Source organism: Limanda limanda, chromosome 12, assembly GCF_963576545.1.
Source record: "Limanda limanda chromosome 12, fLimLim1.1, whole genome shotgun sequence".
In the NCBI taxonomy this organism is placed as follows: Eukaryota; Metazoa; Chordata; class Actinopteri; order Pleuronectiformes; family Pleuronectidae; genus Limanda; species Limanda limanda.
The window spans coordinates 20,765,096-20,777,938 of record NC_083647.1 but is presented as its reverse complement, the minus strand read 5'-3'; the positions used below and the strand labels follow the sequence as shown (position 1 = coordinate 20,777,938).

The window sequence follows — 12,843 nt, the reverse complement described above, 5'->3', positions numbered from 1 at the left end:
TGGCCTGGCCTGGCCTGAAAGTCCAACCTGGATGCAGGAAATAGCTTGGGCTTGGCATTCTGTCTCACTTTCCTGCCCGTCTATGCTGGAACAGGAAGAGAGGTCCTGATTCATCTGTCTCTCGCTCATCACCTTCTCCTCTCCTGTATCCCATGAACTCCCAGATATCAACAGTGGTTTGTCCTCACAGCGTGTTTCATGGTTCACGGTGCAGTGAACCACATTGTGTTCTATCTCTCGCTGTGTCCGCACTTTTTTCTGTCTGGCCTTTCTTTTTGTGTGGGATGTGGACTCCACTAAGTGAATAACAAGTGACTGTGATAAGACACTCACGACCTTGACATCCACATTGTCTTGTGTGAGCAGGGGGACCAAGCGCGGGGGAGTTGCGGTGAAAGAAAAGCCATTCCACTGGCGGGAGACAATCTAGCCCAAGGGTAGGACATAAACATATACACTCACACACACACACATGCAGGCATGCGCACACACACACACACACACACACACACACAAACAACCATCCGTGCACTCACACACTGCTGTTCCCCTTCCCTTCCCCTAGGCAGCAGACAAGGCAGTACATTCAGGGTTAACACAGAGTCAGTCCCTTCAGAAATCCATGGGATCCTCCTCGGCGAGGCCGTGATTGGCCACGGTCCTGCCAGCACCTTTAGGTGAGATCTCTTCACCTTCAGGTTTGGCCTGAGGGGGCTTAGCGGGCCCCGGCCCCCCCTCAGACGCACCCCAGCTGTCAGTGGTGGGCGTGTAGAAGTCGTCATCGAAGCCGCAGAAGCCTTCGTCCACGCCGTGGTCGTAGCGCTGGTAGGTGGAGGCGCGCACCTCGTTCTCCCTGGCCGTTTTCTCCAGAGTGCTGTTCCACATGCCGTAGCCAAAGTAGATGAGGACACCTGAGAGGACACAGATTTGTTACGAGTGGACTGATTGATTCATCAATACACAAACACTCAGCTAGAGTATCAACTAGGTCCAGAAATCTCTGTGGCACATCTAAAAAAAGATAAGGGCCCATGGTAGAGTCAAAGTCAGAATGATTTGGAAATGCAATATGTTCAATATTAAAACAATTTGAAGAATAGTGCTGCACGGCTGGTGGACTGAAGTTTTTGATCTTGAAAACAACGACCAGTTCGGGGATTCTGCTTAGTCAGTCCCACAGTCTGTCTTTACTCGCCGTATTAGTTCGTTTTGTATCATTTTAAATGCTCAAATGTCACATAAAAAAATCGAAAACTTTAAAACAATCTGAGTCACTCACAAACACACACAGACACACACACACACACACACACACACACACACACACACACACACACACACACACACACACACACACACACACACACACACACACACACACATCAAGAACAATGCACAGATATGAATGAAAACAATCTGCTGGATACCCGTCTGCACCAGATCTGACTTTAAAGTCTTTAAAAAAACGACAACAGCAACAAGTTGAACCTCATGGACACGCATGACACACACACACACAAACACAGATGCACAGATAAGATATAACACAGACAGCCTCACAAATTGAGCCTCATGTACACGCATGACACACACACACACACACAGACACACACACACACACTCACACACTCACACACACACACAAACACAGATGCACAGACAAGATATAAAACAGACAGGAAATAAAAGTGAAATGACACGTCTTGTTCTTCCATTAAGAAAACAAACATAGCGGGTAAGTGAGACACACGCTTCTGGTTTTACTGGCTCCACCGAGCCACCGAGGAATGAGTCACTGTCCAGAGTAATGAAAGTTATCACCCCATTGTTTAAGATCAACTGAGGTGAGTCATTGTTTATATGGTCAGTCCCCATCTGTCAGTGGAAATTAATGAGGATCTGGGAGAGCGACAGACACATGAAGTGACTCTGTTACTTACCCACAAAGCACCAGATTGAGAATCGTATCCAGGTGATGGCGGACAGTTTGAGCATGAGGTAAATGTTGACCAGCATGGCTGAGGCCGGGACGAACGGCACACAGGGCGCCATGTAGGGCAGCCGCTTGGGGTTCTCCGGTTGCTGGAGGATGATGATGACGAGCAGGGCAAGCACGATGATGAAAACGATTAATAGCACCAGCGCCCACCAGCGACCCTCTCCGATAAACCTCGCTCCTGGAGGGAGAGGAGCCCCGGGAAAAGCATTAAGATTAGATTTATAGTTACATTTGACTTTAAACTCAAATGCTAATAACGATAGTGTGCTCTCACCAAATATGATGAAGGAGCAGAAAGCGAAGATGAAGATGAAGAGCAGCAGAACACATCTGGTGACAGTTTTCCCCGTGGCTGGAGTTGGTCTGTCCATCTTTCCCGGGAGGCCCAATCGGATCCTCAGAGTGTAGTAGCGTGGTCCAATCAGCTTCTTTAAACGCCGGGTCACCCCGCCCTCCGATTCCTCCGCCTCGATGCCGGTGGTCATGTCCACCGTGCCGTAGTTGGGGTGACTGGCGGTGTAGGCGGTCTTGTCTGGTTTGCCGATCAGCATCTCGTTGTCCCCCAGTGACGGCAGGTTTTTGGCGCCGCAGGTGTTGGTGGAGGCTCCTCCGTCCTCGTCAACCTCGCTGGTCGGCGAACACGCGTCTTTCTCGCACTCGGCCAGAACGCCCTCCTTCTTCTTGGTGTTCTGCTCCTCGGACAGGAAGTTGACGAAGCCGTGGATGTCGCTCTCGGGTTGGTAGCGTAGGAGAAGCACGCAGAGGCTCACCTGCAACCAGGGGGGGGGGGGGGGGGACACACAAGGTTAAACACTTCATTGCTTCCAATCGCATGTTCGCTGTAATCCAATCACATTCCTGCAAGAGCTAAAAGGAGCCTTTTTAAAACCTGTTAAGCAGCACCGGCTCACGGGCGGGCCGGTGCTGCCGATAAGCCTCAAACATCGTTATTTTCAGAACTGCCTCGTACCGCTAGATACTGATGCAACATATCATTAGAAAGCTAAGATTCTTCCGATTTGACTGATGTAAACCAATTCAAGATCCGATCACCACAGCCGGTACAATTAACGTCTCACACAAAACACACTATTACATCAAAGAATAGCCACAGTCAGCTGTTGCGTAATCTCAGCGCAGCCAGCATCAAGATGTAAACAACATGAAAGATGTTTATTTGTATAAATTTTAAACCATATGACCGGTTTTGCCTCCTTTATATAAAAGTATGATTTTGAGTGTAAAAGTAGCCTTTTTAGCCTAGTTGGTTACCTTAGTTCCAAATGGCCTTTGTGGAAAACACCTAGACGTGACCTTAGGAAAAAATCTGTGAAATATTCATTTTCTGTGGTATTGTTATCAAATTTGAACCACGGCTAACAAAGACTTCATGCTAGGGCCCCATTGTGTTTTCCAGCTCATAAGTCCCAGCTAGAGTCATCTGCAGGCATCTGTTTAACAAAAAATATTCAGGTGGAAATAAAAACCTTCTACTTCACTGTGTTCCAACTGCTATTACTCAATGTCAGTAGCACTTAGACTGATTCTGACTGTTGGGGGGGGGAAGTTCAGAATGTTACCTTTCAAAGAGACCAAGATCATGCATGTACTCCAAATGGTTCAAGAACAGCTATCAATTTACTTTTGGTACTCCTCAGACAGGCACTTTAGGCGAATCTCACCCGCTGCTTAAGAGGCTACCAAGTGGGATGAAAACGCATGACGTCGATGCTTGTAACGGCAGCTCCCTCCATTACCAAAACCCCATGTATATATATATAAATCCCTTCACTTTATGTATGTTTACAGCTGTCACATCACTCGGTGTAATTCATGTGTTGCAGGGATTAGTTGTAAGAAACCTCAGGACTTTTCCAAGAAAATCATGCCGTGTGAACACCGGCCTCCCTGCGAGTCCTCGGGTTGTAGAGCAGCGAGAATAAATCTCTGTGACACAGCAAGCTAAGAATATTGAGCCGGCAGCGCCCCGGCTTCAAGGGTCTTCATTATCCAGCGCTCACCAGGGTGTAGGCCAACAGGGTTCCTATGGACATCATCTCTATGAGGTCTCTGAGGCTGACGAGGAGCGACAGCAGGGCGGCCAGGAAGCCCGACACCACGCAGGCAACCGCAGGGGTCTCTGTGAAGGAAGACACGTTGGCCAGGAACCTAAACACACACACACACACACAAAGATGAGTCGGTTAAGACACAGTCATCTTTAAGATTGATAATGAAAAGCGAAGAGCACTAAAACAACTGCGTTAGACACTGACTTGAACAGCAAGCCGTCCCCGGCCATGGCGTAGATGACCCTGGGCAGCGGGAACAGGGAGCCGAGCAGGGACACGGTGAGTCCGGCTATGGAGCCGACCGCCACGATGTACTTGGCAAACATGCAGCCGTGCACGGCGAACATTTCCATGAGCGGGGCGTCCGCATCGATCTCGTTGTACGGGACCATCAGAGTCAGGATCACAGAAACCTGGAGGGAAGAGAATGAGGAAGTTGGTTGGTTACTTACGGGAATTTACGGCCTTCAATAGTGAAAAGAAAGTGTTCTGTATGTAGTTTTACGGCAGAGCTTTGAAAGTGACGAGTAAAATCTTCCAGACTTAGAGTGATGTGTTGTCGTCTATTAAAACCATGAGCTGAGCTGCTATGAACCCGTTGGAGAGAGTGACACTTGATTTGTGCCAGAGAGAAGGGAGCAGTCTTAAGAGAAGGAACCAGTCGACAGAAAAGTGCAGTGAGTCTTGTAATTGCTGTTTAATTAATTATTGCTTTGCAGTAATTAGTATGTAAAAGTCTTTTAAGTGCTCACAAAAAAATGGAAATTTGACCATGAACGAATCCGTAACAACTGCAAGAAAAACACTTTGCTGATCAAGACCATATGAAGGTTTCAGTGACAGTGAATGCTCTAATCGCACAAACATTCAAACACTGAAGAAGTGTTGATTCAAAATACCTCGCTTCGCAAAGCATCACTTCACATGCGAGATGTAAATTTGTCATGCTTCTCTCTCACTTTGTGTGTGTGTGTGTGTGTGTGCGTGTGTGTGTGTTCCTGATTCTCATGGCTGACGTGTGAAATCATGCAGGGCCATCTGTCACAGATACTGTGCTGCAAAGAGAGGGATTTGCTTGAACAGATTACAGCAAAGCACAGGAATAATAAAAAAAAGACGAACGCTTGCAGAGAGGAAGAGGCAGAGATCGGGTTCTCCTCGCAGCCTGGGGACCTTTGACCCTTCGTCCAATCCAGGCACAGGCTGGTTGACGGCGTGATGTGGACAAGTTGAAGTGGACAAGACTAATCTGGGTGGAATCCTGGTTACATTACTTTGTTTGGAGGGTAAAGCTAATCCCAAACTGCCTCCTAGAGCAGTCAATCACACAACTCTTCGATGGAGGGGTTTCCAGAAGCCAACGTGATCATTTTTACGTGAATTTGTGCCGACACTTATTTAAGCTCAGCCTAGACCAAACTGTGAGAGGACAGCGATGAAGGAAGGAGCTTGTTAATTTTGCCCTTTTTAAAGAAGCTACAGTGTGTTCTGGAAATATTCTGGATCTTCATCTCCACGACTTTAATGATCCAGATGGGAGCAGAAAAGCTAAATGCATCATATAAAGAATCTGAGAATCTGAGAGAGGGCTGATGTGGAGGATCAGGTTCGACTGAGACACAGAGAGAATGTGAAAGACGAGGTTTTCAAAGAGGAGTTGAGTTCTTAGGTCGACGCACTCCTTTTCCCTCCAGGCGATGCCGAAAAATTCTCCTTCCTGATAGGCTGATGTTTCGCGGTAGCTATGGCAACAACCATCCGGCACAAACGTGTGAAAGTCAGAAATGTGGTCGGCTGTGCAGGCTGACTACGTAAAGATCACAGATGAGATGCACACAGTCGGAGTGCAGGGGGGGGATCAATGTCTGATCTCTTCCACCTCTCTGTCAGGTTTGGGATAACTCCACCAAGTCTGTGATCAAAAGTTAAAGCTGAAGGTGTGAAGCTGACAGATGATACATAACAGAAGCAGCAGTAGCTCATTTATATGTCAGCGTGAAACGGAAATAGAAAAAACTTTGTAAACCAAAATCACTGGAATTCTCTGTTCTGTCTCGAAACAGTGATTTCTGAAATTAAAGATGAATTTTAAAATGGTCAGAAAACTAAACTAGACCCACAATTGATCTTATTTGTGGGAAAGAAATTAAATGTTCAGATTTAAGAGTCAAACCAAAGACCAGAGCAGAACATTTCAAGACTCATATGAGGTCACCAATCAATCAATAACTAATTGATCGTGTAGAAAAACTTCAAATTAAGTTCCTCAAGGTGTTCTTGAGATAGCGTGTTCACGAGTACAGGAGGTCATGTGACCTTGACCTATGACCACCAAAATCAAATCAGTTCTTCCTTAATTCCAAGTGAATGAAGTTTGTACCATATTTTAAGAATCGCCCTCTGGGTGCTGTTGAAATGTTGTGTTCATATTGTGAAAATGTAGTTTGTGGGGTCAGAGCAACCATGACCTTTGAGCTTTGATCACCAAACTCTAATCAGTTCATCTTGGAGTTCCCCTGGACTTTTGTATCAAATCTGAAGAAATTCCCTCAGGGCGTTCTTGAGATATCTTGTTCACAATTATAGGACGGACGAAGAACCCAGACACAAAATGCCACCGGCCACTGGCGTGAAAATAGGCAATGCATTTATTGCTTGTATTTCTGGATGTGCACATGTTGGTCAGTGTAACTCACGGAGACGTAGGCGGTGAGGCAGGTGATGAGCGAGGCTGTGATGGCGTAGGGGATGGAGGTGTTGGGACTCTTGGCCTCCTCTCCTGTGGTTGCGATGATGTCAAATCCGATGAAGGCATAGAAACACGTGGCTGCCCCCTGCATCACCTGACACACAGAGGAACCGGGGGGAACAAGAGTTTATTACCCTTCCTCACAGCTGTGCGTCATGCTTTGATGCATTTGTCTGCGTGTGTGTTTGTCTGTGTGTACCTACCCCCGACCAGCCAAAGGGCAGGAATCTGCCATCGTCCCAGTTCTCTCCGTTGACAAAGAACAGCCCGGCGATCATCATGAACACCCACACGATGAGGTTGATGACGTTCAGCACGTTGTTGAAGCCCACGGAGTTCTTCACTCCCAAAGCCACAATCACCGTCACCACCAGAGCGATGAGCAGCGCCAGCAGGTCGGGGTACGACTGCTCCCCTTTACCTGGAGAGGAGCCACACACACAAAGGATGTCTCTTTGGTTGGAGGTAAAGATCAAACTGCTCACAAACATAACGTCTACAAACACCTGTAGACGTTAGAATGTCCATTGGCCGGGGTTGGAATAAAAATGTATCTTCATAAGTTGTTTTGTCTATTTTAAATTGAATAAAGGCCCTCCTCCTAATAAAGCCCAATTTCCTCTGATTGGCCGCTTGTCTGATCTCTTCCACCTCTCTGTCAGGTTTGGGATAACTCCACCAAGTCTGTGATCATAAGCTAAAGCTGAAGGTGTGAAGATGCAGAGTGATACATAACAGGAGCAGCAGTAGCTCTTTTATATATATATATATAATACAATAGCAAATAATGGCTGATGCAATAACCAGGATTCCGAGGTCAAATCAGCACATTGATTTTCTCTTCTGACCAACACTCTGAGACCCCAACACTCTGAGACCCCTCTTATAAAAGAGCAGCAGATCTTAAAATATGAAATGTTGACCAGCATTTATTTAGCCTTTTTGCATAATACATTATCTCAACAATTATTAGAACTGTTGTCAAAGTTGTTTATTCTTTGGATTTTCGAGCTCAAGTTGTCTATTTCAAGCTCCAACTCTAAAAAGCACTGACACCCAGCATGGGATCATAAGAGTGAGCCCAGTTGATGTTGGGTGTGGAGTTGTTTTATTATTTTAAGCAGGAAGAGGAAACTTTCCATTATGTTGTGGAGCAGCTGGCCTTGCTCCTTGTCATGTGACCATTACCACTCCTTTGTCAGTGTCCGACAGGAAGAGACTGTCAGGACAGTATCATCACTGTTGCCACACACGTCAGCGTTAGTATTCCACCACATATAGTGAGCAGGCCACGTCATGGTGCCGTTCGTGACATGGAAAACTGGAAATGTTACTTTCCAAAACAAGACGATTTCCAAGATAATCAGTGAAACATCACTCTGATTGTCCCTGGAGAATAATCCAGTTTGGGTTGAGAGGTTTTCCAGATGGTGCCACTCAAAGAGAGAAGCCCACTGGAGTAGCAGTGGTTCTGTTGACAACGTAATCCATGACTCAAAGTGACATTTCTCCACAAATGCACTGAGTGACGGCAAAGATATTGTTTATTTAATCTGCTCCTCTGGGTCGACAGATCGCTGTAACCTGTCATTCAACCCCTAGCACGAGAATTCAGGTTCGCGTCTTTGCAGCAGAACAACTTCAGATACAGGAGCATAGCTGACGCTGACCTTCTTGTGAAGAGTCAGGAGGAAAGACTGTAATTTATTTTTAGAGGACACTTGGATGAATGTCTGTTCATTTCTGATAAACCGAGCTTTAAAGCTGTAGATTGTAAATGGGGAGTAAAAGCCTCAAGTTAATACTCTAGTTCAATCAAACCCAATAAAAATGTGTTCTGTCTTTGTTATTTACGAAAAATGCTGACTTTCAATTATCTTACATCATTAGTTTCTTAAAGGAGACACATTCTGCTCATATTCAGGTTCATAATTTTAATTCCTGTTATTACTTGAAAGGTTTATATGCTCTAATATTCATAAACACATCTCTTTCTCTGACTACATTGCTGCAGCTCCTCTTTTCAGCCTCTGTCTGAAACGTTAGGATTTAGCTCCTGTCTCTTCTTAAGGCCCTCCTCCTGATAAAGCCCAATTTCCTCTGATTGGCCGCTTTCACTCTCCTATTAGATGGCTTTGTTAGGAGGCGTGTCAAACTACCTGGGGGTGCATTATGCGAATGTGAGATTTCGTACAAACTTTACTTGGAAAGAAAATTCAAAAACAGACTCTATATCACTAATTCCTTTGGTGCATCCAAATCTTGAAATGTATCTCAGTTTAACATTCATCCAAACCCTGAGGCCTAAACTTAAAATAACTCAAAATCAGGGGCAACAAACTAAATCTTTCTTCCTCGCTACAGTTGCACAGCCGTGTTCCACTCACCCAATCCATTGAGCGTCCCGATGTGCGTGATCATGAAGTTGCTGATGGTGTGGTTGGCCAGCGAGTCGGCCATGCTGCTGAGAGCCGACGCCCCCGCCGCCGTGCCGATCAGATACTCCAGGATCAGGTTCCAGCCGATGAAGAAGGCCACGCACTCGCCCACGGTCACGTAGCTGTATGTGTAGGCCGAGCCTGTGGTCTTAGGCACGCGCACGCCAAACTCTGCATAACACACTCCTGTGGGACCGTGAAGAGGAGGCACACACACATGCAGACACACACACAAACACAAATCAGTGACTCGAGTGCATCATCTTCCAAGTGAAGGCTGAGTTGAAGGTATTGATAGGAGCATTAATGTAGTACTAAGATATCCCTCGGGTGCCTCTCATTTTATAGCTTTGCCCGTGCGATGTCTTCGACCTTGTGATAATCGCATGGTTATTAAAAGGTCTTTCACATACATCACATCAGTGTAATTGTGATCGGATGGTAACAGCTATCCTGCGGAATATTAAATATCAGAAGGGAGTAGACGTCAGTACATGAATGCGTGTGTATCTCAGCCCCACCTGACAGAATGGAGGCCACGGCGGCAATAATGAAAGACACGATGACCCCCGGACCGGCCATCTCCTTGGCGACCAGGCCCGAGACCACGTACATGCCCGTGCCGACGCAGCTGCCCACGCCCAGCGACACCAGATCCACCGTGGACAGCACCCGGGCCAGTTTGGTCCCGTGGGCGCTGGTGCCCGTTGTGGCTGAATCCAACATGGACTCCACCGGTTTGGTCCTCAGCACGCGGGACGTAAAGGTGTTCCATTGCGAGCCCCACTGTACCCTGCGAGGGTCCAGCTTCACCATCAGACCGCTCATACTGGGAGCTGAAGGTCCGAGCTCACAGACAATGGGAAGAACTGGAAAAGGAAGAGCAGGAAGATGCGGATTCCTTCAATGCTTCTCCTTTAGCTCCTTCCCAGTTTTCCTTGAGCAAACAGTTGCGTAGAGCGCAGAGGAAGAAGAATTATTCCCAGTCCAGGTGATGGAAGAAGTTTTCTGCTACCTCTCTCTCGGGTTCAGTCAGATGCCATCGCAGGTCGTCTCCACGTGGCGAGAGGGAGAGTTACCTGGAAGAGACAAAGGAGGGAGGACTTATTTCTGCAGCATTTCACAGCACATCGTCTTCTGTCGTTTGTCTGAGATAATGCTTTTTTTTCTTTTTCACTGCACACACCAAGACGCAGGAGCCAACCGGTGGGGAGGTGTTACACATTCTTCCGCAAATGAAGTGCACCTGAATGGGGAAGCAGCTCATTAGCAGTCCTCTCCCTGTGGCCGTGTTGCTATGGTAGCCGGGCTCAAGAGGGATGGCAGTGGAGGCTAAATCTTTTTCTCTTGTTTGTGGGAGAATCATGTGTGAGCATATGCACGTAATCATTTGTCTTATTGTCTTACAGTTTGTTTGTTTGAGTAAGGAAAAACTCAATAAAGATGTCATAATTTCAATATGTTATAGAGGATAAATAATATAATTCTATAATACAGATTATTAGCTTTATGATGTAATATCATCCACAATTCTTACATTTTCCATTTTTTATTTCAACCTACCCAACCCTACCTGATCCTATCTCTAACCCTAACTCATAATATACCAAGTAATTAGCATTTGGTGCAAGTTTCCTTGAATATACATAAATATATTATTTTGCATTAAATTTGAAATTACTGACTTCTAATACAAACTGCATGATTACTATTTGGCTTTAGAGGTGTAGATAATGGATGGATGGGAAATAAGGATAACAATACCTGAGTCTTACAGAACTTACAGAAAAATGCATCATTAATAATAATAAAATGAGATATATAAACTCAACTCACTGACTCTTTTCTGTCTGTTTATCTTACTGCTGAGTGCATTTTGGAGATAATGTGAACGTTAAAATTTTTTTATGTCTATTTATTTTTATCGTTTATTGCTGCGTATATTCTAAATAACGGATGTGAACTATTATTCCCCAAACAGTGTATAATCCCACTCTAACAATACAAAAGACCATTAAAATGATTCCACATTATAATAAAATATGACCTCAGCCTGAATACGAAAGTAAGCACTCAGTGAAACAATTTAAAGACAATTATGTGTTGTGTTTTGCGAATGATAGAATATTGTCAATCGCCACAGTCTTCATTATTTCCACAGCTTTTCAGCCCATGTCTCTGAAGTCACATGAGTAACAGAGATGTGGTAATCATCAGCTGTAGCCCGGCCCACTGACCCCCCCCCCCTCTCTCTCTCTCTCTTAGCGGCAGCAACTAACACTCAGCAATCATCCACTAACAACAACATCTGTAAGTCACTGAACAAACAAACACTCACGTAGGCAGCCCCCGCCTCTCAGCTATAATATGAGACGCTCAAATAATGACTGCAATTACCCGGCTGGTAAACCGGATTATAGGCCAGGGCTGCTGTGCACTGCACTTACTTAGAGTACGAGGTAGAGGTGGTGGTAGCGCTGTTCACTTTTCCAGACAATGAGTTAACCTAATTTATTATTTTATCATTTCAATGCAGAGCGAATGATTTGGCAAATTCACAAGAGGAAACAATTAAAAGTAATAGTCCATTAAATTTCTAAATCAATTTAAATTCAACTGTGATTATTTCTAAATTTACTCCAAAGAGTGTTTCAAAACCTATATTATAATACGAGGTTCTCTCATGTTTTAGTCTACAAGAATATTACATTATGGTGGATATTTAGTTGTAAACTCCCCAGCTGTCCATTGACTATTGATTGCAATGAACAGAGGTATCCAGATGATCCCAAAACTGAAATGTCTGTAAAATTACTTTTGCAACTAATGAAATAAACATGTGCTCAGTGAGACAATGGTACATTTACATGAATATAATCATAATCTGCAAAACTCGGGAACACAAACCACTCACACACAGATGTTTTGAAACATCTGTTACATTTCTGTATTCTCCGGTCGGCTTCATTGACAGCGATCACCACCTGCCCTGTGTTGAGTGCACACTATTTGAACAGTGGCAGAGCAGCAGAGCAGAGACGCTCGAAAGCTCGGTGGCAGCAGGTGTTCCATCTGCTCCGTGCTGGAAAACTGAGTTCAGCTTGCTACCAGTACTTCTCAGGATAAAGGTTTGTCTGAGAAAGCTCAACCTTCCTGGAAACTGAGTTGATCACAACTTATATCAACGGCAGCACAGTTGTTTTTTGTTTTGTAACGATGACATGAAACGAATTTTATTCATAAGCAAGTATTGTAATGTACAGACAATAGATGTAATATACAACATAAATAAGAAAAAAATAGGGCTATATATATATTTATACACCTAAACCTGCATACCCCAAATCAAATATAAACATATTTGCATTGTTATTTACAGCAAAAAGAGAGAAAGACAAACTAAGGAACAATACAGGTGACACTGCTCTTCTCCTTCATACTGAGCAAAAACTGTAGTGATGTGATGTTAGCTACTGAATAATTTAATAGAGTGTTGGCACAGGCAGTAACTTATACATGTAGTTAAACTTCTAGCCATTGAATTTATTTGTTTTCTCCATTTCATCACCAGCCATTGGAAATACA

At 44.8% G+C, this 12,843-nt stretch overlaps 1 protein-coding gene across 1 annotated transcript; it reads right to left on the bottom strand.

Annotated features, from left to right (window-relative positions):
- Positions 1-612: 612 nt before the first annotated feature.
- slc7a14a (solute carrier family 7 member 14a) lies at positions 613-10,086 on the bottom strand. Its single transcript, XM_061083084.1, has 9 exons — positions 9,780-10,086; positions 9,208-9,444; positions 7,024-7,241; positions 6,768-6,914; positions 4,276-4,484; positions 4,021-4,168; positions 2,274-2,769; positions 1,941-2,177; positions 613-911 (listed from the first exon to the last, which is right to left on the bottom strand). The coding sequence occupies exons 1-9, from the start codon at positions 10,084-10,086 to the stop codon at positions 613-615; spliced, it is 2,298 nt and encodes a 765-aa protein (XP_060939067.1).
- Between the last annotated feature and the right edge of the window lie 2,757 nt (positions 10,087-12,843).

Excerpts from the sequence above, each read along its gene's own strand:
- slc7a14a (XM_061083084.1), bottom strand. The coding sequence starts at position 10,086 with ATGAGCGGTCTGATGGTGAAGCTGGACCCTCGCAGGGTACAGTGGGGC. Across the intron at positions 9,445-9,779 it reads CGTGGCCTCCATTCTGTCAG|GAGTGTGTTATGCAGAGTTT; the intron begins GTGGGGCTGAGA and ends ACGGTCCCACAG. Across the intron at positions 4,169-4,275 it reads GGGGACGGCTTGCTGTTCAA|GTTCCTGGCCAACGTGTCTT; the intron begins GTCAGTGTCTAA and ends GTGTGTGTTTAG.